The sequence below is a fragment of the Pagrus pagrus genome (genome assembly GCF_965226575.1).
Source record: "Pagrus pagrus genome assembly, chromosome: 22".
NCBI lineage: Eukaryota > Metazoa > Chordata > Actinopteri > Spariformes > Sparidae > Pagrus > Pagrus pagrus.
In genome coordinates, this window is record NC_140204.1 from 19,673,059 (window position 1) to 19,696,492 (window position 23,434).

Sequence of the window (23,434 nt, forward strand, 5' to 3'; positions counted from 1 at the left end):
CCTAATAGATCCTTTGTTGTACTGTTGTCACCTTCTGCCCACAGCTTTTTGTTGCGTGGCGAGCCCAGCCAGAGCGGCATATATATCTTTTGCCCCCCATTGTTAGCCGTAATATGGCCAAATGGCCTTCGCTATGTGTGCGGTAGTGCCCCATGCTCTCCTGCGGCATGCAGCAGCCAAGCCAAATAAATATTACATGGACCCTATTCTAGAGGGTTTCCACTCATTTGTGCTCCACCAGACTCTTCTAACTTTTACGATCTTACATCAGCCAGTCAACTCTGCTGCTGCTCTGTTTCTCAGTTTTGCAGTTTTTTTTCCCTTTTTTTTTTTTTCCTTTTTTTTTCTTCATCAGTTTTCATATTTCCCCCTTATCCTCCTATCTAACTTTGTATCGGCTTTAACTTCTCTGCCGGCAACTTTCTTCCACTCGTTGCTGTCCTTGCAGCAGTATCAGCCTTTTCCTTTTATATTTATTTCACACATGGTGTGATCAAAAGTCTCTCTATCCAATTTCATGTGGCTGAAGACAAAAAGCCCATGAAAAAAACAATATAGTAAAAAAGTAACAGGCGTAAATGAGAAAACTATTCTCCAGTGGGCCATGTATGTGTTCTTTTCAGGCAGGGCCATCAATTGATGGGCTGTTTTTTTTTTCTCTAGACTAAATAATTTCACACACAACTGGGATGGGGACAATCATATTTCGCCAGGCTGTACTACTGTATATCATCCACTCAAGCACCTGGTATAATAAACCCAACCTACAGCTAGCCAACCAGTCAGAATTTTGCCGCTTCCCATTTAAGTAGAGTAGTATTTCTAAAATTAGATCTGCAATAAACGAAACATCAGTGTTAATGGTGTAAGAAAGCCACTGTCTTTTGATGTCACAGTTTCTTTATTTAGCTACTACGATGGCTCTTGCTCCACTCTGAGCTGCCCAAAAGAGGAGAGCACAAAAAGTGGCTTAATGCAAGTGACTGGTCTCCTCCGGCATTCTGCTATTTCAAGTCTGCCCTGCTTGCAACTAGTTGGAAGTCTGCCCTCATTATATTGTTGTTTACAGAATCCTGCTTCTTCCCTCTTGTCACTAATTACTTTCACCTCCGTGCCGGGATGCTGTGCACGTCCACTACTGGGATACCGTCAATTCAGCCCCTGAAGCCACATGATTTTCTTTTTGTTGTTATATCCCACATTCCCCACTCATGTATGTGTATATTGAATATTTAACAACACTTTGACACAGCTAAACACCAGCACCACCCTCCTACTTGACTTTAGCCATGAATTACTTCAACTTGTCAAGGTGCATTGAAAGAGGGATTAATGACAAAATCCACGCTGTTTCTCCCACCGTCACTCACTCATGCCAACAATTTGTTCTAATGTTGATGTAATAAGGCTCTGTCTTTGGCAGGATATAGATAGGCTGTTCCCCACTTTAAATAGAAGCTTTATGTAAATATGGCTCTAATAAGACTTTCTGTAACTCCGTATGACATTGCATCAAACTGCTTCCTTCAGCGACCAAGGTGAATCAACAGCAAGAGAGGTGAGCAGAGGAGAGGGGGATGGGGACCAGACAAGTGAAAGGGGGAATTAGGGAGGAGAGCAGTTTGGGGGATCAGCGGTTACACCTCCTGGTCTCGGCCATCAAAAGAGTACTTTATGTGTGATAATGAGACATGAAATGTTATGTCAAAGCAGAAAGTGACTTCATATAATGTTTGTAAGGCAGCATCTCCAGTTGTCAATTGCTGCCTGTTCTAATCTACTCCCTCAGCTGGTTATGACTTATTTGTCCTACTGTCTTTGAAGACATCCTGCTGCAACACTGTGAGCTTTTGAGAAGACATTCGATTTTACAGTCTGTTGGGCCGGATATTTGATTTCTTTCATTTCCAGGCTGTATACTGGAAGAATCCATAGTGTGAATGTGTTTGGCAAACATGCAGGTTTTCTCCACGAGCACTGTCACCTACTGTTTATGAACTCTGTGCATGTGTGTGTGTGGGTGCGTGAGTAGGCGCACACAGCATTCCTGCTGTGCTGTTTGTGATTTGAATTCCCCCCTACTACAGGCAAAGGACCTGAGACACTGTTTGCGGGGCAGAAGCTGAACGACAATGAGTGGCACACTGTGAAGGTGGTGAGAAGAGGCAAGAGCCTGCAGCTATCTGTGGATAATGTCACAGTGGAAGGTTAGTTGTGTTTGGTACACAGAGGGGTTAGTTTGGGGTGAGAGGCAGTGTATGAGTATACAGTGAGTGTAAGGATGTAGTCACAAATCTAAATGTATTACCCCACATCAATGCATCCACCCACAGAAAGTCAACTGTGTTGTCATTTGTAATTTAAATTAATAATTTGAACTAATTTATAGGGAGGGCAATAAAAGAGCTAAACAAAATATTACATTTTAATATTTTGCTTCATTATGTAGTGAGTAAACCGTAATACCCAATTGTTGGTATGATCTTACCCGCACTGACTTACTGTATGTCTTGTTTTGAAAGGCTGGACATGGTGAACAAGGTAGCTTTAACCCCAGCAAATCCATACATATATACAAACAGCTGAGTAGATAAAATATATATAATTTAGATTGAGCCCAAAAGATAAATAAAGTGGGAGTGGTTTTATAACCATGCACTCACTGAGAGTGAGCGTCTGTGTACAAATACGGAGGTTCTAAGGTACGAGTACTAAGAAAATAACAAGAGAAGGATGAAAGGTCAAGAGACGAGGTTGAGTTATGGGCACTCACAGTATTGTCGCCCCAGGCGAAAGGATGGCAAGGTATAGGGATGAGGCAAGAGGTGAGCAAAAGGTGTGAGCTAGATGAAGGAAAGAGAGTCAGTGAGCTGAGGCCAAAAGCAAAGAATGACCCTGTGAATTTCTGACGGGATCACAAACTAGTTCATGGGAAAGAAAAGGGAGGAAGCACCCAGGGAGTCCTTGCAGGGCAAGCTAGGCTTTGGCATGGAAGGCATTTTAATCGGCAGCTTGCCAAGCTCATTACTCCACATCCCCCAGTAAACACAATATAAATCGTGGCATGTAGAGCAGTAGCAAGAGTTTTTCTGCAATATAATGTGTGTTTAATTTCCTTCACAGCAGGTTAGAAAAACTAGAATCAATTTTAATATCTATTTAGCTCAATAAAGATATGCCAAAACTATATAATATGTGCTTATCAGGAAATTACTATAGTAGTCTAAACTAAAGTTTGATATTCATTGCTTTATAATAAAATGTATAATTCCTTCATTTTGATATTGAATACATTTTAATATGGCTATTTTCATGATTATATTGTGTTTGACTTGCAATTTCCACAGTAAGTATACATTTCTTGAAGTTTAACTTAGTGTGCTTTAAAACATTAATTTTGTCTGCTTAGAATGCCCAGCTTCCACGTTGTTATGAGACATACTCCCCAACATTTTCCCGGGATGCTTTATATTGTCCAAAAGAGGGCATTTAAAATGTATTACCTTATGTGTTTTCAGTTAATTCTGCTTTTTGTCTCCAACGTTTCAGGCCAGATGACCGGTGCCCACACACGTCTCGAGTTCCACAACATCGAGACAGGCATCATGACTGAACGTCGCTTCATATCCGTGGTGCCCTCAAACTTCATCGGCCATCTCCAGGGCCTGACCTTCAATGGGTTGCCCTACCTAGACCAGTGCAAAAATGGGGACATTTCCTACTGCGAACTGAACGCCCGCTTTGGCATGCGCCACATCATTGCAGATCCGGTGACATTTCGAACGAAAGGCAGTTACTTAGCTTTAGCAACGTTACAAGCTTACGCCTCCATGCACCTCTTCTTTCAGTTTAAAACCACCACGCCGGATGGCCTGATGCTTTTCAACTCTGGAGACGGGAGTGACTTCATTGTTGTGGAGCTGGTGAAGGGGTGAGTTCTGTGGGATTTCACTTCATTGATGACAAGATGAGATAAGTTAAAGTGTGCAAAGGGTTGCATTTTTAGGTTTTGTTTTGTTAAAAAAAAAACTAAACTCTACTGTCACAAAAACAGACGCTCTTACCTTTTCCAATTCCCTTTGTGTTTCACTGTAATGGTGATAATACATATTTTAAATCATCTGAGGATCACAACGCAAATCAAGATACGAGCCCTGAATTATCCTTTAAACTGCAACAAAACAAAATATAATCTCAAACAAGGCTTTTTTCTCAAAGTTAACGCAGCTCAGTGAGTCATTTATTGCTTCTATGAATGGTGAGGAATCTAATCTGTTGTCTTAAAAGCCCATGTGAAAGCTGCACATATGCTTGTTGTTATTGGTTTGGGAAACAGAAATGTCTATTTTTCTTGAGAACTTCTGTCTTGGGTATTTATTTCACAATCCATTAACTCCAAAATTGTTAATGCATAATTGTCACCACATTGCATCTCCAACTGACTGGTCCAACTGTTTGGTGAATTTTCTGTAAACGGTAGAAGAAGCTAGCATAAACCATAAATTAACTGGTTGGAAACCCAAAAAGCTGTTCATAATTAGAGTATCAAGAAGAGGCTTTCGCTCGTGTATCTCTGTGCTCTATATTCAGCACTGTTCCAAGACAAAAGCCTGAGCTACCTCTGCCACACAATGACAAGAGGCTACATAAAGGAATTGGAATCGAGGTAGAAAAAAAAACGCATACCTTGAATGAAACAGCCACAATAGCCTTAACCTAAAACACAAAAGACAGCCATATTTGTGTGAAGGAGGGAAATGTTCCACCTCGTCTGCCTGTGGGCAAGCAGGGGCTTTTAAACAAAAGCAGGTTTCCATATTTACATGTCAAACCAGTGAGTAAACAAAAAAAAGAAATCCCAGGCCCCGTGTACAGCCACATGAACTGTAATATATTTTTGTTCTGTTTTAAAATATATTCTTATACAGAGAATAGGATGGAAACATTAGAGACAAAGTAGTAGCAGAATGAAATCCAATCACTTCATCATGACAATTGAGTCTCCCTCTTTCTTCACAGGTATGTTCACTACGTCTTTGATCTCGGCAACGGACCGTCACTGATGAAGGGCAACTCAGACAAGCCACTCAACGACAACCAGTGGCACAACGTGGTGGTGTCCCGGGACGCCAACAACGTACATACACTCAAGATCGACTCACGCACCGTTACTCAGCACTCCAATGGAGCACGCAACCTGGACCTCAAAGGTAAGAGCAGGCCTTCCAACTCTCTGTGACAGATTCCTCCGGAAAACATTATCCCTGACAGGAAAGAGCTATTCCAGTGTCATCCTTGGTCTGTTCCTTAAGTGTTGTTGGAAGGTGGCCATGAACACATGCCAACTTAAATCCATCTAAATTAGAACCACTTTCAGGAGCCCAGTGGCTTTTAGAATAGGTCCACTATATATCAATTTGTTTTCTTAGTCACATTTAAATTCATACTTTTTGTCCTGGTGTGTTTTAAAGATGCATCTTTAAATAAGCCTGTGCTTAAGTAATTTACAAAAACACAATCATAACAAGAGTATCTTTGTCTTTGCAGGGCACAATTCTACCTCAGTATTTGGTTAGATATTCATTTTTTCTCTATCGCTACCTGGCAAAAATGACTCAGACATTCCAAGGCTTATAGGAATTTGCATATGCTTGCTTGAACATGTGCACACTTTTTGTTGTTGTTTGTTTTGCTGCTGGTGCTGTTGTTGTTGTTGTTTTTGGACGTTTCAGTGCCCAAGGCCGGGGATAAACAGAGGGAACTATATAATGCTGCCAAGTGTTAATGTGCTTGCCAAATAAGAGTGGACAGGCGGTGAAATAAAACTTAACAAAAGCTTGGCAGCACCTGTGCTAGCCGTCTATCGTCTTCACCTTGAAAGATGTTACCCCCTCTTTCAGCAGATGTTGGCTTTACAGGAACAGGGCAATAATGTAGCAATATCCTCCACCAATTGGTAGCCTGATATGACCTAAATCCAACATCGCTGACCAAGGTGAAAAAAGAATCATACCGAAAACAATAACAGCTTATCACTTTATCCTCCTGTGCTTTGCTCTTTTTTGTTTTCACTCGCTTGTTTCCAGCGAGCTGCCTGTCTGACTGAAAAAGCAGTCACATTGGGTACACTTGACTTTTACCCGCAATTCGATGACTATCTTTTGATGGAGACACCTTTACTTCTTTGACTTTAAAATACCCTGCCCTTGTGTATCATCTTGAAATAATAGCCATGGTTACAAAGCACTTACGTGTGAATAGGAATCTCTGGTCTGCTGGGAGACTGGGTCTGGAGGCACAGGTAATTGTATGCTTTAGACCTCAGAATTTAGGTCTCTGACGTGTTATTTGGATGCTTGAGAGTGGCTGCCTGCGGAGCGAAAGAGTGACAGCATGGAAATAAAGGCAGAGAGACAAAAGGAAAGCGAAGCAATGTTTGTAAAAAAAAAAAGATACAAGGATGTTGACGGTGGACAACAGAATGGAGCGTCACTGATGCTGAACTCTTTCAAGCGCCTGTCTGTGCTAATATAAGATTAGCTCACTTTGATTTTGCCTGTGTCAAGTCCCAGAGTTTGGAGTGCTCTTGAGGGTACTGCAGGCTGTTGTGTAAGACACATCAGAAGTCAGGGTGGGCCCTTGGGGCCACCAAAGGCTGCACGGAGTCAAAAGATCAAAAGGCGCCCCAAGCATTTTTGGGAAGACATGATTTATTGACGGACTTGTGCTGTTTTCAGTCTTCTCCTTCGGGGTATGCATATCGCAATTAAAAGGATAATCATAAGAGGGGTGCAGAGGAATGGCACTATGCCAGTGTCCTTACGCAGGGTAACAGAGCACAGAACCAGCCTGTATAAGTAGAGACACAGGGAATGAATTGTGAAAAATTAGATAGAGTGTGGTTTTAGCAGTAATACATTTAATGAACGGATTTCACCACATTCAAAGGTGAAGTGCATCATGCATATGCCTAATTATGCTATTATCATATGCTTTGCTAATTTAACAAGAATGTGATGTCAATAGAGGAATCAGTAATTACTAGATATAATGAATGCATCCTTTCAAGGTTTTTGAGTATAGCAAGCTGCAGCGTAATATGTGTTCACTACACATTGCGTGTGATTGATAGATCAAACTAGTCTCCTGTGCATCCATGCAGTCTTTACTGTGTATCTACTCTGGAGATCTCCTACAGTAAAGTGAAGTAATTACTGTCTGTAATTAGGAGAGTTTTGTTTTTGATTGATTGCTTCTGTCTAGACTGTAGCAAAGACTGCTGTCAATCAACTCTGAGATTAGACGGGAGAATCCGGAGACTGTCAGTGAAGGTTTAAAGTGAGTGTGCTGCTATCCTGCAGGTGCTGGACCACAAATTGTCCTGGGTTTACATCTTAGTCAGGACCATTATCCCGCACCATCCCTATCTTCAAGTCCCTCACCATATGCAATCACGTTCCACTTTGTCCTCTCTAATCAAGCAAGTGCTTCAAAGCCAACCCACAAGCAGAAGAGATACACGCCCTCAGCTGTCATTAAAGTAAACAAAATGTAAACATAATCTGTTTAGTCATTATTGGGACAAACAGTGTTCTCCAAGCAATTCAACTGGTGTTAGCGTTCCCTCACTCAGCTTGAGTGATTAACAGACAATTGTACCTCCTTCTTATAAAACATCGCCAACCAAGCGTGCACTGACAAGCTCCCTCAGCTGTCCACCACAGAGCCATGCAGCAACAATGGCCGCATTTGCATATTCAATATTACAGACACCCCATTGAATGATTTGTCCCGCAAATGGAACAGACGGCAGCCGCTACGCGATTTCAGCGCCCAATCAACACAGTATACATGGCTGTGGAGTAACTCTCCATCTGTGTTATTAATGTGCGAGTCGCAGTTTTTCAAATCTTCTTCATTTTTAGGGGTCCTTTTCTATATCTGAACAACTCTTGCCTGCAGGGGATGGACTCTGAGGCAGCTCGGTGCTAGTGGGAAGAATAATAGTTGTAAATTTTGCTTCAGTGGGGAGAAGATGTCTCTATCCTCAATTCCCACATCTAATCGGGCATTCAAACCTTGCGCTGTAGCTCTGCTGTGACCATTCCCCTGCCAACGTATCATACACAGCTCAAGCACTTGTGTTATAAACACACAAGCAAAGCACCAGATCTAAACCTATGTGTAAGAGACATACATAAACATACAGTATATTCTACGAAACAGGCAGATGTGTCCCTACATTTGCCTACACACAGACACAGAGTATGCTATGTATGCTTATCTGACTGTTCAGCACTCATGCACAAAGCTTTGCAAATCAAACACAGAAGAAATAGCAACAATAAGCCATTTCTCACAATCTCTTTGCTCCGTTTTAACACAATTTTTGCCTGCATTTCAAAGGAAAAAAACCCAATTTTCCAAGCTTTATCTGTGTAATTGCCACGAGAAAATGGGTAAAATAGGTTTTGTGCTCTCTGTCTTTCGTCTCTTTGTTTTTGGACAGGCAAAAAATCTTCAAGGCATCCCTCTTTGTCAGCTAAAGTATGGTGAGGGAACAACACACATCCCCAGAGGAGAACACTGAGTGGATCTACTTTTGTGTAGAGAATGCAAGTCTCAAAGGAAGACATTTTGAACATACACCATACAGGGGAGTATGTCACTGTCACTCCTGTTGACAAGCTGCAAAACACAGTGATAGCAAGTTATTATCATATTCTTACCCTGACATGGCCTTGTTGATTTTACAGTGCAACGCCGTTTAAAAGGCGTTCACAATAGAAGCTTTACAATATGATAGTTAAACCTGATAATACAGAAAGAAAGAATTTTTCACCATATCATTGGCAGTTAAAGATACTGAGCTGAATATGGTATGGCCTTGACCACCAGATCGTTAGTATAGATCTAGGAAATATGCTTCGTGTGTGTTTCACTTCCGTATTTCATTATTATTAAACTAGGTCTGGTTGTTCAGGTCAACTTGTTCTCACTTCGGTCAGAACAAATTTCTTTGGATGTTCCATTACTTAATAGGCAGCAAGAATGGGGCGTCGTGCCTATTCAAATTGTCACAGACAGAAGCAAAATACCTATATGAAGCATCTCAAACAGCTTTTCTACAGCTCAGAATGAGCATGCCAAAGTCATTTGCATCTTTTAATACATTTCTTTCATTATAGATTAATTCTTTTAAAGGAATAGTTCACTCTAGAACGAAATTCAGTCATTATCGACTCACCCTCATGCTGATGAGAAGTCCGGTGTAGTTTCTTATTCCTCAAAGTGCAGCTGGAGACCCGCGGGGGTACCGTCCTTCAGCAAAAATCCATGTAACAGGTGTCAATGGTGCCCGAGACGAAAAGGTCCATAAAACTACACAAAAACTTTGTAATATTCCTCCATACTGCTCGTCCGTTGCTCCAAGTGTCTCGTAGTGGCGACATCCAGAGTTTACTCGAAACAACGTCATTTAGTAAATTTTTCTAGCCTTAACAGTCGATATACTATATTTGCCTGGAGGCACGCTCGCGAGTCTCCCTCACACCCGCTCGCACTACGGAAGCCGCGCCAGACAAGATCAACAGAACTCTCCATAGATACACACCGGTATTTACATCCTGCTGTGAGTGTCAAAGTTTCAAATCACTAGTGCAGCAGATCCCTCTTGTGATTGTGTGTCGCTTGGTCGCTCACAGCAGGATGTAAATACCAGTGTGCATATATCGCGAGTTCTCGTTGATCTTGTCTGGAGCGGCTTCCGTAGTACAAGCTGCTGTGAGGGAGACTTGCATGCACGCGGGATCGTGCCTCCAGGCAAATATAGCATAGTGACTGTTTAGGCTAGAAAAATGTACTAAATGACGTCGTTTAGAATAAACTCTGGATGTCGCCACTTCAGGATACTTGGATTGCAGCGGACGAGCAGTATGGAGGAATATAACAAAGTTTCTGTGTAGTTTTATGGACCTTTTCGTCTCGGACACCATTTACGCCCGTTAAATGGATTTTTGCTGCAGGACGGTACCCCCGCGGGTCTCCAGCTGCACTTTGAGGAATAAGAAACTACACCGGATTTCTCATCAGCATGAGGGTGAGTTGATAATGACTGAATTTCATTCTAGAGTGAACCATTCCTTTAATACAATTGAATAATCTATTATATCAATATCTAGTAATATTCACATTTTGATATGGCTGTAATAGACTGGTGACCATTTCTGTTCACAAAAGCATTTATCATCGATGGAAACAGAGGAATGAATTGATACAAAGGACAGTATCTGTCTTGGAATATCAGCTGCACTTGTTTATTTTCTCCAGCTTCTACTACTACTGCTCCAGTAAAAAATGATCACTTTTGTTATTTTTCTTATTATTACTATCACTGAATTAATTCAGGAGCAAAGACGGGGATTCCTTCATCAAATTCACCCCGCTAATCCCTGCAGGATTTTTCCAAACAGCATGTTGTTTGATCTTTTATATTGCGAGGGCTGTTTTGCTCATTTTATTAGTGCTTTTGGATATTTTGCTACACGGACCTGATGGCACATTGGTGTTATTCTTTCACATTTGTGGTGTGAAATGGTTTGACTCTAAACTAAAGCGCAATCCAAATATTTTTCAATATTATGTTCTATGCTTGCCAGTGTGCCAGGTGTTACTTATAGCATTTTAACCTTAGTAATTACCATGCTTGTTTTGAGGCTTAAATATAATTACAGAAAACAAACAAGGCCATTCACCCAAAAGACAAGTGGCCTCCCCTGAGAAAGATAGCAGGATCCTCTTTTTGACAGGAAGCATTACGGTTTCAATGATATGCCTTCATGTTGAGGAACACTCGCACCTGTAATATCACTTGGGGTTGACAGAGGCTAGTTGTCTCCATTTGTTTATGCTAATTATGCCAAGGTTTCACAATACATTTAGCAAAGATATGCTGATCATTGATTCATTAGACTACACATAGCACCTTAAACCAAGGACACTGAAGGTAATTAGTCAATGTTCTCTAACTAAAGCCAATGAGGATATGTGTCCTTCAACATTTTATTCATCACTTGGTTGCACTATTGTAGCATCGCTGTTAACAACAAATATTCAGTCATACTATTAGTCATTGTTGCATTATTAGCATAGCAACAGTAAAATATACAGTACTGTACTTATAATGGCATTTCGAATTAAAATCTCAGTTATGCTGTATCTTAAATTTTGGGGATGAACTATTTATAATTGTTATAATTATTAATTATAACATTAATATTTATTTATGTTGGAAATTAGTGATTGATCTCTCTCTCTCTCTCTCTCTCTCTCTCTCTCTGTGTGTCTTTTCGCCACATTCATAACATGCACATTCTTAAAACTGGAGCAATACGTGATCAAAGTCAGTCAAGCAAAGGAAACAGAAAATCGTGTGGTGTTGTGTCTGCCTGCTGTTGTTGTACTATTCTGTTTGCATCTTGCACTGAGGTTGAAGAAAGCAGTGCTGGCCATGTGGAAGAGGAAGTAAGCAAAATATGCAACACCCTGAGGGGAATAGTAGACTTTACTATGCCAAGAAGATGACAATGTCAAAGATACAAATGCCATTATTAAACTTAAATTTAAATTATACAGTGGTGGGATTTGAGGAATAAAAACAACAGTAGAATAAATCTGAAGAGTTTTTCAGGTTGAGGAAATGTAGGGAGGAGGAATAATTTGGCATACAATATTCAGACAGTGCCTGTCCCTTCCTTTTGAAGACGCTTGCTAATGAGGCATACTTGTGCAGAATTGTAAAGAGATGACATTGAATATGTTCCATTTTTCAACAAAAGCAGAACAAATTGAAACACAATATGGAGGAGAGGTTTGGCAAGGGACAGAGAAGAGGGGAGAAAGACAAACAGGTACACACATTTTAACAAGCTCTGCTCTTGCCAGCGGTAAAATTGAGATTAGTCGTTTGATCACCCAAAAGCATTTCTCTCATCTTCGTTCTCGGTTATATCAGTGTCTGACGAACCGAGCTCAGATAGTCACTAATCCTGTCACAGTACCATAACCTCTTCATGCCTCACAGCGGACCAGGTACAACACTAATTCTAAACACTAAATTTTTTAGTCACACAAAAATGAAATGCCACAGGATGATCCTTTTTGTAGTTTACAAAAATAATTTACAACCGCTAATAACTTACAGACATTAAAACCTGTTAACATTATCACTGAAAAGGTTGTTAGACGTGCATTTTCTCTAGCTTTATCCCTTAAAATGTTTTGATAGAGCTCTGAATTTTTGAGCATTTGACCTATTGGGATTTTTTAGCAGCACTATGTAAATGTTGGCTTATTATCATGACACTTTAAGTAGCTGTTAGAATTTGCAAATTGGTAAATAAAGCACCATTTAGTCATGTGCTAATTCTCATAGTGCCAACTGCCAAGTGCTCTCTGTGATTCAATCAATCACTCAGTCTTAACAAAGAAAGGTAACCCAACACAGTAATTGGAGGGGGGGCGTTTGATTTTGTACATTGCCATTTGAGTTCAAACAGTGTACACTATCAGCACTAGAATAGAAAAAGCACAGTCAAGGAACTGAATGGAATAATAATGGCACAAATATAAATAAATAATAAATAAATAAACCTACATTACTAACCTATAATACAAATGTCTAATTCAAAACACAGCCTATTAATTATTCTTTGATAGTTCCAACAGCGAAAGGGCATCAAGTGGAAGCCTTTTATTTAAAGCCCATTTAAAATATATGCAGTAACAACATTGTGGATGTTGGCTTATTTTCATATATATTCATGCCTGCGACCTGCCTAGTACCTGTCGAGTCAGTGAACAACTTCAGTGGAGCAGCTGTGGGCTAAGTGCCTTCTGTAAGGCAGCATATATAAGAGAACTGTAAACAGAATTGGCTGACACTCCAGATGTTAAGATCCTTGGGGATATCTGACATCCTCGCACTACAGGATGACGGCATTATATCAGTAATCAGGGCAGGCAAGTTTTGATCCATTACATCTTGGTGCTATGTCTACGTGGTAGTGTCCATACTGTACACATTGTGCTAGCTTTCAAATTCTCAATAAGTAAAAAAAAAACACACACCGGTACCCCTCAGAATGCTATTTCCTCATCACCTCTGTCATTCATCTGTCTGTGATCCACCCACCCATATATAAACAAATCCAAACATACATAGAGTAAATCCATACATAGGTCTGCCAACTGACTTCTTACAGTAGCTTGTGGCAGACTAGTGGTTCGAGTTTGAGCTCTCTGTGGACCTCTTATCACCTGACCTATTAGGAAAGAGCCAACCTGATCTGCAATATTATATTTTAGTTGACTTTGCAAGGTTCATGACCAGAGGGTTTGGCTAGAATGTGATGGATTTCTAGTCAAGAGCTTTCCCAGAATGGAGTTTGTTTCAATCACAACTTTACTTCAACTGCTTATACCACTGATCTGAGGGCTCATCCTTTCTAACTCTTCCTGAATTTTGCTTCTGGCACCACCAAAGCTGCAGTTCTTCAGCCCTGCTGGTTCCTCTCTGCTAATTCAGAAGTCTCTTGTGTCAGTCAAGCCTGAGAAGCCCGCCTCTTTAGACTGATGGCGCCCCCCTGCTGGTGTTGTCCATCAGCAGCTTCCACCTCTCCATCTTATTTTTGCCTATTATATTTAATCAAAATGTTAATGTTATATTACATAAGTCATTTTTGCCCACTACCCCTCTTTTTAAGAGGATTTTTTCTGGTGTTATACTTCTCTGTAAGAGGATCAAGATGAGCAACAGTACAGCAGATCTGGAGTTGCTAGGGATGTGTATTTTTCACAATGACAGAGCAGCATGGAATATATTCCGTATAAAGGTTGATTGTGAACACATTCTTGGACAAAAAACACGACTCTAACCTTTTAGAATCCGTGACACAGCTGCTGTATATGGTTTCTCTAGTAGCAACATAATGTATACGTTCTCAGCGGCCTTCTTATATCCGTCCAGCATTTGGCCTTGAAGGTGGTATGTAAGAGCAACACTGGTTTACTTCAAGTAATCAACATGAGCGACACATTGTCAGTACCAGTGTGTGTGCCCATCCCCTGTCCTCTTGAGTAAACTGTCACTAATGCATTAGCATTTTCACTTACAGATATGTGAAGTGACTCTTTGTCAGGATGGACGTAAACCAATATCTATTCTTCCTCTGACGATGTACATGCATTGTTACATCCTGAGGCTTTTCTTGTCCTTCTATTATATTGTGTTGAGAGGAAATGTCTTTACAATAATGCAAGGATCTACTCCATTACAGTGTATGTAAGAAGCATACATTCGTCTCCTCCCTCTCTTTTGTTTCTTATTTATTGCCCTCTTCCACAACATCACGTCAGTGTGAATAGCGTTTAAAATCAGCATCTCTGGGGCAACGGTGACAAGAGGATGGTGCAGATCTATCAAGTGAATGACTGGGCCAGTGATGTGATCATATTGAGGAAATGTATTGCCCAGCAGTGAAAATTGAATTCCTATTCATTTATTCTCCACCCACCATGGAAACAGCACAAATTACCACAATTGCTGTGCTATACAGCACTGATTACATATTTCAGAAATGCTCTTGACCTTGTAATCTCCAGCAGAGTATGCATTTTTAGCTTAATGGGCTTCAACTGTTAAAATGAGTCAAGGTCTTATTAAGCTGACACTCAACTTAGAAAGCAATCTCAAATATCTGTGCAACGCAAAACCATTGTGGGGGTGTCAGCCTCCAGCTTCTCTATTGGCCACGAGGTGCTGGCTTCATGAAATATGTGTGTTGAATTCATTGTAGAAACCTTCCGATGTCTCTGTCTATAAGATAAACACTACTCAAATTTAGTTAGGGATATTGGGGTATGGGTGCATATACGCATGTGCATGGTTATGCAATGAAAGTCAAATGAAATGCGACCATTCATATTCACAAAACACACACAAAAAAAATCAGGATATGTCACAGAATTAAAAATCAAGTGAAACAGAAGAATATCCCAATTTCCCTAACTAATTTTGAGTAGTGTACTTTCAACAGCTAATTTCACTGTTGGCAGTTTTATCAACAGTCTTTTATGACACATATTTTACAACTTTAATATTCTGAATAAAATACTTCCATCTGGCCTTAAATAATATAACTCCTTTTACTTGTTGAAAGATTTCCTTTTAAAAAAATGTTGGTGTCTTGAATCTGATCAATCAGATCTATAGTGTAAGGAGAAGGACAGGCTTTTCAAATTTGTTTCAAAGAGATTTGATAATAGAAATTGTTGATTTTTTTTATTTTTTTATTTTTTTGCATTCATGCTGGAAGGTTCTCCTGTTCCAGTGTTCCCTTGAGACTTGCTAGCTCAAAGTGAACAAGGTGTGGAAATGTTGGTTTGGGTATGTCTGTCTGCATGTGTGTTTTCAACATTCTGAACTTCATACAATTTCGTCAATTTCCACCTGGTGTGTGATTGTGAATGACAGAGAGGAAGAAAGCAAAGTAATAAAGATCTGCCAAAGAAGCACATCAATCTATTTGCAGAATATTAACTAACCAAATGACATACAGCATAACTGGGTTCATGGCTAACAGCACATAGTATAAATGTCTGTTTCTTCAGCCTCTTTCATGGCACCTCTGCAATGGAAGCTTCAAGGCAGTGAAAGCAGATTGAGAGCGTTGTTTAGCCCGCACTGCATCATTTATTTGTCGTAATCTTACGACATCAGCACAGGTGGTGATGTTGCCATGGTCACCATTCTTAGCTTCCTTGTAATAAATGCTTTCAATCAACACCTTTTCTTAACTATGAAGTTTAATCAATAACCATGTAATTACTATTATGAGACATAGTGGCATATAAGATACACATTTTAAAGCCAGTCATTTAACCTGCATCAATATTAAACACATGTGCTCAGTTACTAAGTATTATACTTACACTCACTTGTTGTGGAGTCAACTGAAAATTGTTTACAAGTCAGTATTGCAATATCAAATGACAAGTCATTGATCTATATCAGCCTAAATATATAGGTCCTTCACGCCGTCCTATAAAGCCTCACCTTCCCCTTCAGATTCTTTTTTTCCTCCCTGTCCTCCTCTATCCCCTCTATTTTTCTGCTCAGTGTCGGTGCTCTCTCAATAAATGATGGGCTAGGTAGCTTCAGTGCTGCAATAGAGCAGTGTGTTTTAGCCTTTTTCTCCCACTGACCTGTCTTACATTACAATTTAGTATGGCATTACTCAGAGCTTTGGCCATTTTCCCACCCTCCTTCTCTGGCCTCATCTCTCCCTTTCATCAGAAGCCAGCTTCTCCACCAGCAGTGAGGCTGTGATAGAGACAGTGCTTCTCCTGTGTGTAATCGTGTATCTATGTCTACACACATGTGCATTTGTGTACAGTTTATGTTTAGTGCTCACTTTTACAATGTCTTTGCAGACTTATCAAAAAGCTCCTCTGAATGGAATAAATGAAAATGTATAACATTGATATGTATTGCAGGATAATGTAAATCATTGCTAAAATTAAGTCCCTTAATTGAATATTGAATGGCCGTAATAATAACCAACAACAACCATATTTGTATAATGAAATTTATTGTGATCAAAAGTCAATTATAAAGTAAAACTTCTAAACAACCAGTCCATTGAAAAAGTAATCGGTAACACAAAAAAACAATTATTTTCAGTCCTCATTTGACCATTTATCATCAAATGCTCTATTAGTGATTAAAATGTCAACTTGTTCTAATTGTTGTGTCATTAGATATTTCAGTGTCCTATCTTTAAAACACTAAGTAAATAGTTGGTACATAACATTACATGTTGTGCCAGTTGACCTATATAATTACATCACACATATAGAAAATGCAATGGCATTACATATACAGCATTTGACATCTTACTGTAACAATTTAACATAAGCAGTTAACAACAAAGCTTTTCATTTGCGTGTGCGTGAAAAATTGAACACAGTGTTGCTGATACACACATAGACTGCATCAAATCTCCCCTTAGCAAACAAATGGTTAGAAAAGAGGCAATTAATGATATATTTATAACATCTCCCCAGGTAGTTAGGCCAAGAAAAGAAACCTTGTTTTCAATAACTGGCAGGTAAATTGTAGCGGGCTTCTTCTGACAGGGAAATAGACGGGAAAATGAAGACGATTTCCTAAAAAAAAAACAAAGATAGGGCAATTAGTACGGGCAGACACAACTAAATAATCTGTTAATGTAAAAAAACATGGCTGGTGAGGATATAGCTGAAAAATAGAGTAATAAAATGATTTTGAAGCAAGACATGTTGGAAATTGACTTGGATTGAAAACAGCAAAAAGGCTATAAGTGGTATCGACCCCGTCTGTTTGGTGACAGAACATTTCAAACTTTCCCTCCACTTACTGTTTTTTTTATTTCGCAAAATGACCAGAAACAATAATACAAATACATTTTCCTCAATCCGTATGTTTTGTTTAAGGAAAGATTGACACTGGCTTCACCCTACGTCAGTCATTATTCCCTGGGGCCCGATGGTACGATGGTACCTCCATTATGCTATTTCTACAACAACTATGACAGAGGCCACCGTGAAGGTCTACCTGAGAACAGACAAAACAGAACACAAAAAAGTTGGATTCATGAAGGTTCATCCAATTATATATATTTATTAAATTAAATGTATTTAATAGAGTTCAGTATGATCAGGTCTCTCCTGTTGCAGCAGAGATAGACTGGAGTGAAATTACAGAGCTGTTTCATGGACAGTGAATAATAGAATAACTTCTAGGACGCTGTGACAGCAGCAGATTTGACTGCAGGATATGAATCCACAGTCTGATTCACAGCTTGGTTCTCTTCACTGAGATCAAATTGAATTAGATGTAATATCTGAAATAGAAACTCTGTGAGCCCGCAGTCAGTCTCTACTTCAGCGTCAGTGGACCAAAAAGTGTCACCTGAAGACATTATCAATTCGTAAGTGCAGTCTGCACACATTCGACTTCTGCCCGTTTTACCCGGTGCAGTGAAACTATATCAGTAAAACACTCAGATAACAGGCCTGAACAACTGACCTGTACTTTCATTTGCAGACCAGATACCATTTAGAGTAGAATCAAGTAAAGCAAAAAAGAGAGGGATAAGACAGGGACATGAAGAAAGACGAGGCGAGGGGTTTTGTGAGTGCGAGGAGTGTGGGCTGGGAAATGAAAGGGCAGGGAGATGAAAACAAATACAGGGGAAATGGAGAGAACATAGTGACTGAGCAAAGTGAGACAAACTGAAGTGCAGTATAAAGGAGAGAGAGCACAGCTAAGGCAAAGCAAAAGGACACTGAATACGGAGTGACATTTTATAGAGGGAGAATGGAAGCATGGAAGTGTGTAATGATGCCTGTCTGTGTCACCATACAATCTTTCAGAAAGTGTCACCAGCAAGCACTGGCACTTATTTTGAGCACTTTCAATGACTCATATACCGACTGACTGTGTTTGGGTCAGCGAAACATTGTCATAGATGCAAACAGTCATATTTTAATCTGTTTTTATTTAAGAAATTATGTATTCAGGTTTTTCTTTTCTTTCCTCCACTGTGGATATACATCCCTGTAGGCGACTTATGGGTTGGTTGTAGCTCGTATAATTTTAATGTAATAGACTACAGTGTGTCATAAATGGTTATAGAGCAGCTAAGAGACATAAGATATGCTATAAAGCATGGTGCCAAGGGGTTTATTAACTGGATGTGCAGCAGCTTAGACATACCACTGAATTGATGGAGAGACAATCAAAACATTATGCAGTTCTTGGTTACTAGATAAATAAAAATCTTTACAATATATTAAATAAAACCATAAAACAAACAGTGATCACATTAGGCAATGAAAGTCTACAAAACAAAATGTTCACTTCTCTGCAGCCATTGGATTCAACTGAAAAGTGTATACTGTAGCTATCAGTTAGGGCCTTTACACAGCGGCAATGTTGGCGCCGTAGGTGAGTGTCCCAGTTGTTACCCCATGTCCCGCACCGTTGGTACTAGTCAGCTCTTGTCAACGGCTTTTTGGCTGATTGAGCTTGTAGAATCAGCAGCGGCAGCGAGTCGGTAAGAGATATCCCTCTGATTGACTGTTCAGCTAAGCAAAAGGCAAACACAGACTTGATTAGTCATGCGTCACTGGTCGATTCGCAATATGAAAGAACCTTGATTTTGGTGACTATGCAAAATGCATGCATACACAGTACATTTTTACCACATTGCGTTTTCAGTCATTGATTTATATTGTTCTGTTTACAGATTTGTCTCCCTCACTTAGCTCTCTACATTGAGAAAGTTAAAGAGAGAGATTTTGAAAATGCATCACACCACCTTTGGTTAGAATAGAACTGAGTGAGAACGAGCGAGCATGCACCTGAGATACTGAAAACATGTCAACACGGTATCAAATAATTATAGTTTTAGTTGCCTCCAGTCTCTTCTATACCATTTGTTTTCAGATACACACACATCCAAAACACAGAGACATAACACACAACATAATTATACAACTTATGATTTAGCATCAGCAATTAACGCGCAAGCGGCGTCAACATTTATTCTCTACACCAGTCGTCTTGTTGTGGCATCTTTGCAGATCGGAGCGCCTCTGTAATTAGCAATCACACAATCCTTGCATCTTCCTGCTGGCTGTCATTGTCCCAGCCCTGGCTATAACACACACTGCCACTGCCTAACTGTCGTTCATTTGCACAGCCCACAGCATGTGTGTGTGTGTCTGTGTGTCAGTCTTTTTGCATGTGTTTTTGTGTTTCTCATCAGCAATCATTCAATCTTTGTCAATTAGAGCCAGCATGAGCGGCAAAAGCAACACAGGCAACATAGAGAGTAGAGAGTCAGGACTCGAGAGGGAGGCAGAGATTCTTAATAGAGCATTTAATGAAAGTTAATGGTGGGCTTTGTGTTCGCCAGGGAATTGGCAAGAAGGAGCTGATTATTGTTTAGAGATGAGACCAGGCATTGTGCATTCATGGCCTATTCTCATTATCAAACCTCTCTTAGTGATGGGTATAAATAATGTATATCACAGTATTGCTAGATATGGGCAAAGACTGCAAAACCATCACTTCACTTGGGAGCCAATTACAGGCAAGGATGAAATACAGGTCCTGTCTTGAGTGGTGTACTGACCAAATGAAATGAATAGCTTAACACAGCTATTGGATTTTAATACTTTATCTCCAAAAAGTAAACTTTTCCTCAATAGAAAATTCCTAAACTCCGTTATTTTTCTATAGAAACTGAAGCACTGCAAACGTCATTTAATGCTTGAAGCACTATTTGGATGTTAAGATGGGTGTGGGTGATGGGTCTTACATCCATGAAATTAATTCCCCTTGCAGATTACTCAAAGATAATGAAAAAAATGAAACTGGAGGTTTGAGGTTTTCTCTTGTGTGGTTGTCATTTTTCTGACCAAATTATTTATTTTTATATATATATATATATATATATATATATATGTAACACAGCCAAGGGATTCACCTGTTGCACCTCTAAGAAAGTAAATTTGTAAAGTATCAAGAAAAGTACTTATTTTCTTCCAGTCAGTGCTCCTGTTTGCTAGAAGTTATGAATAGCTGTCATGGGTCTTGAGGTCATCGCCCTGTGTCTCTGATGACTCGCAGATCAAATTTGCGGATCAGCAAAAGTAGATAAAGGAGGTTTTCACACTGTGAAAGACGAATGAAAGCATCATCTCAGAGATCTATATTTCACTTTTAAACCCTCTGAAAAACCCTGATTGTCCAGTGTAAATGTTAAGTCAGTGTGCTCTTTCAGATTGTGCAGTCAGAGGCTCTCCAGGGCCCGGTATCATAGTATCCCAACTCTTCCCAATGGCCCCTGAGAGGTCATTATGGTAACCGTGGAGATGCGGAGGTGGTGGTCTCTGGCGGTGCCTGGGAGGCTGTAATTGGTCCCATCTTGTGGATTGCTCTGAGCTCTTCAGCAGCACAGGCATTCATCACAGCTAGGGCAGCACAGCCAGACCAGGACGCTGGCTGGGTGGAAAATGATCACTCGTTTTAGCCTGCCTGCTCTAGACCAGTCTTAAAAACTGTAAGTTTATCTAAAATGTGTAAAATTTCTAAAAGGTGACAAGTCCTTTTTTCTATATTTTGTTATCTACATTATCCCAAATGTTTTCAAGTGAGCGAGAGTGAGGAAGGAAGTTGACAAACATCACATGAACATATCGTGAATAAAACTTTAAAACATTATCTCATTTTTGAACAAACTGTACCTTGAACCTACCTAGCTTGATGCTCTTTTTACTTTTGTGAAAATTAAATTGTTTTAAAAAATAATTGAAAAGTAATGCTACATTAAAAGTTTGTGCTGGGTCACTCAGCTGCATGAAATTCTGCATGTAGTGCTGCTTAGAACAGTGTTAGGTATGACATTTTGAATTTTTCACATGCTCAGTCCTCTGCCAGCATCTACTTTAGATACCGGGGACTGAAACCTCCACAGTAAACATCCCTAGCGACACTGCGGACATGTCGCATTTTAAAACAAGGTAGATAAGCTGTAATGTATGCTTCGGAACAAACTGTTCATGGCCCAAATGAACAAGGAAAGTGAAAACTTTACCCAAAGAAATCTGAAATTCAAATGAAAGTATCCAACTCCACACTGAACACAATGAGAGCCCATTTCTCTGAGTGGGTGTGTGTATGTGTGCTGCATATTTATTCTGTAATCTTTACTCCACTGAAAGAAAGCAAAACTTGCATGACTAATTTTTACAGTACATCTGGCGCAGCCCTCCTTCCTCTCTTGTCTACTACAGTTATGCAGTCAGCCAGTGAAATCTCAAACAGGATGTTGACTTCTGCAGGAAATGCACTGTTTGTTCTTTTGAGATTAACTCCATGCCGATAATTTCATATTTGCTAAATGGTTCTTACAGCCGCGATTTCTGGGCATCAGTCAGTCGGACAGCAAATGAATTTGTTGTATTGATTATAATGCCCGGAAGCTGCGGCTAGGAAATATGAAGTGTCAAGCACTCATTAATTCTAGAGAGAAGTCTGCAAACATCATTGACTCATTCCATTACACAAAGTCCACATATAATTGACCTCGTGGCTCATTGCTTCTCAGACTGCTAAAGTTGAAAGTTCTGGTTTTCAGCTGTGAAAATATAATTTTTTAGGAAGCCTTTCTGATGGTCTTATCTTTGTAGCAGGATCTCGCCCCTGTGTGAAAGGTTTTGCTGGATGTTCATTTTATGCCTACTTAAAGATAAAGGCTAAAGTAGGAGTTTTGATGATGAGGAATGCCTGGAGCTTTTCAAACCGTGTTTATTCATATGCGCTTACATCAAAGGACTCTTTGTGTTTTTCATAATTTCACTTGGCATTTTCCCCACAATTCTGCAGAACAGAGGCCTGAGAGAGGAGGAGAGGGAAAGAGACACAAAATAATTGGGCTTAAAAGTGGATGGATATTTCCTTTTATGTTGTCGTATAAAGAGTAGTAGACCTTAATTGTGCTTGAGCACTGAGATATCCCAAAACTCAGCGTTATCATCACGCTGAGGATACACAAAATTCCTCTTCCTTTTTGAGTTGGAGCTGCTGTGTATATTTTGTTCTTCTCCCAGAAGAGTAGCGTATATTGACAGGCTCACGGAATAAATATTTCTTAGCATCAAATGCCACTTCCAGTGCTTCAGGCTTGATGCTGCAAGATGTATTCATGTCAGCTGTAGGCCTCTTGAATCATGTAATCATCAAAACTTAGAGCTGAGCTCTTAGAGCCTCTGAAATGACAAAGATTTTGTCAGGGGACTTCTCTTAGGTGCAAACCTAACAGCATTCACACTGTTCCACTTTAAAATATCAATTCTCATTCTCTTGGTGACTGTACTTTTTACTGTCTGTATCTGGTATTAGATATGTTTACAGTGGATCAGCAACAGACTAAACTCTAATAGCACAATGTGATGTTCACAGAAACCTCAAAGACTTACTCAGTTAGCCTCTAACAACAGCAACACAAAAGAGACATTTTATATTGAGTAAATTACTTGGGAAGCAAACAAGCCCAGACAGTATTTTGTGCTGTGTACAGTAACAATAAGATGTGTAGAGGCCTCATTAATTCAGTGTGAGCTCACCCTTGTTCCCTTGTTTATGGCACTGTTCACCTCTGTGTAGACTACATTAAAGTTCATGTCATTTGCAAGGTAATTAACATTTGAAGATGAAGTGTTTATACACAAATCTGCCTCGTGATCAAAAGGCAGACTGTCACATCTTACAGTTTTAACCCTGCATGTATCAGTAGTCTGTAATTAAAGATCATGTTTTCCTGTG

General features: G+C 39.8%; 1 protein-coding gene across 9 annotated transcripts in view; it reads left to right on the forward strand.

Moving 5' to 3' along the window:
- nrxn2b (neurexin 2b) overlaps positions 1 to 23,434 on the forward strand; it is a 665,374-nt gene that overhangs the window by 358,862 nt on the left and 283,078 nt on the right. For all 9 annotated transcript variants that reach the window (XM_084343882.1, XM_084343879.1, XM_084343880.1 and 6 more), the window contains 3 exons: positions 2,088 to 2,207; positions 3,550 to 3,931; positions 5,020 to 5,210. In XM_084343882.1, the coding sequence (XP_084200008.1) occupies positions 2,088 to 2,207; positions 3,550 to 3,931; positions 5,020 to 5,210 (693 nt within the window). The remainder of the gene's footprint in view (positions 1 to 2,087; positions 2,208 to 3,549; positions 3,932 to 5,019; positions 5,211 to 23,434) is intronic.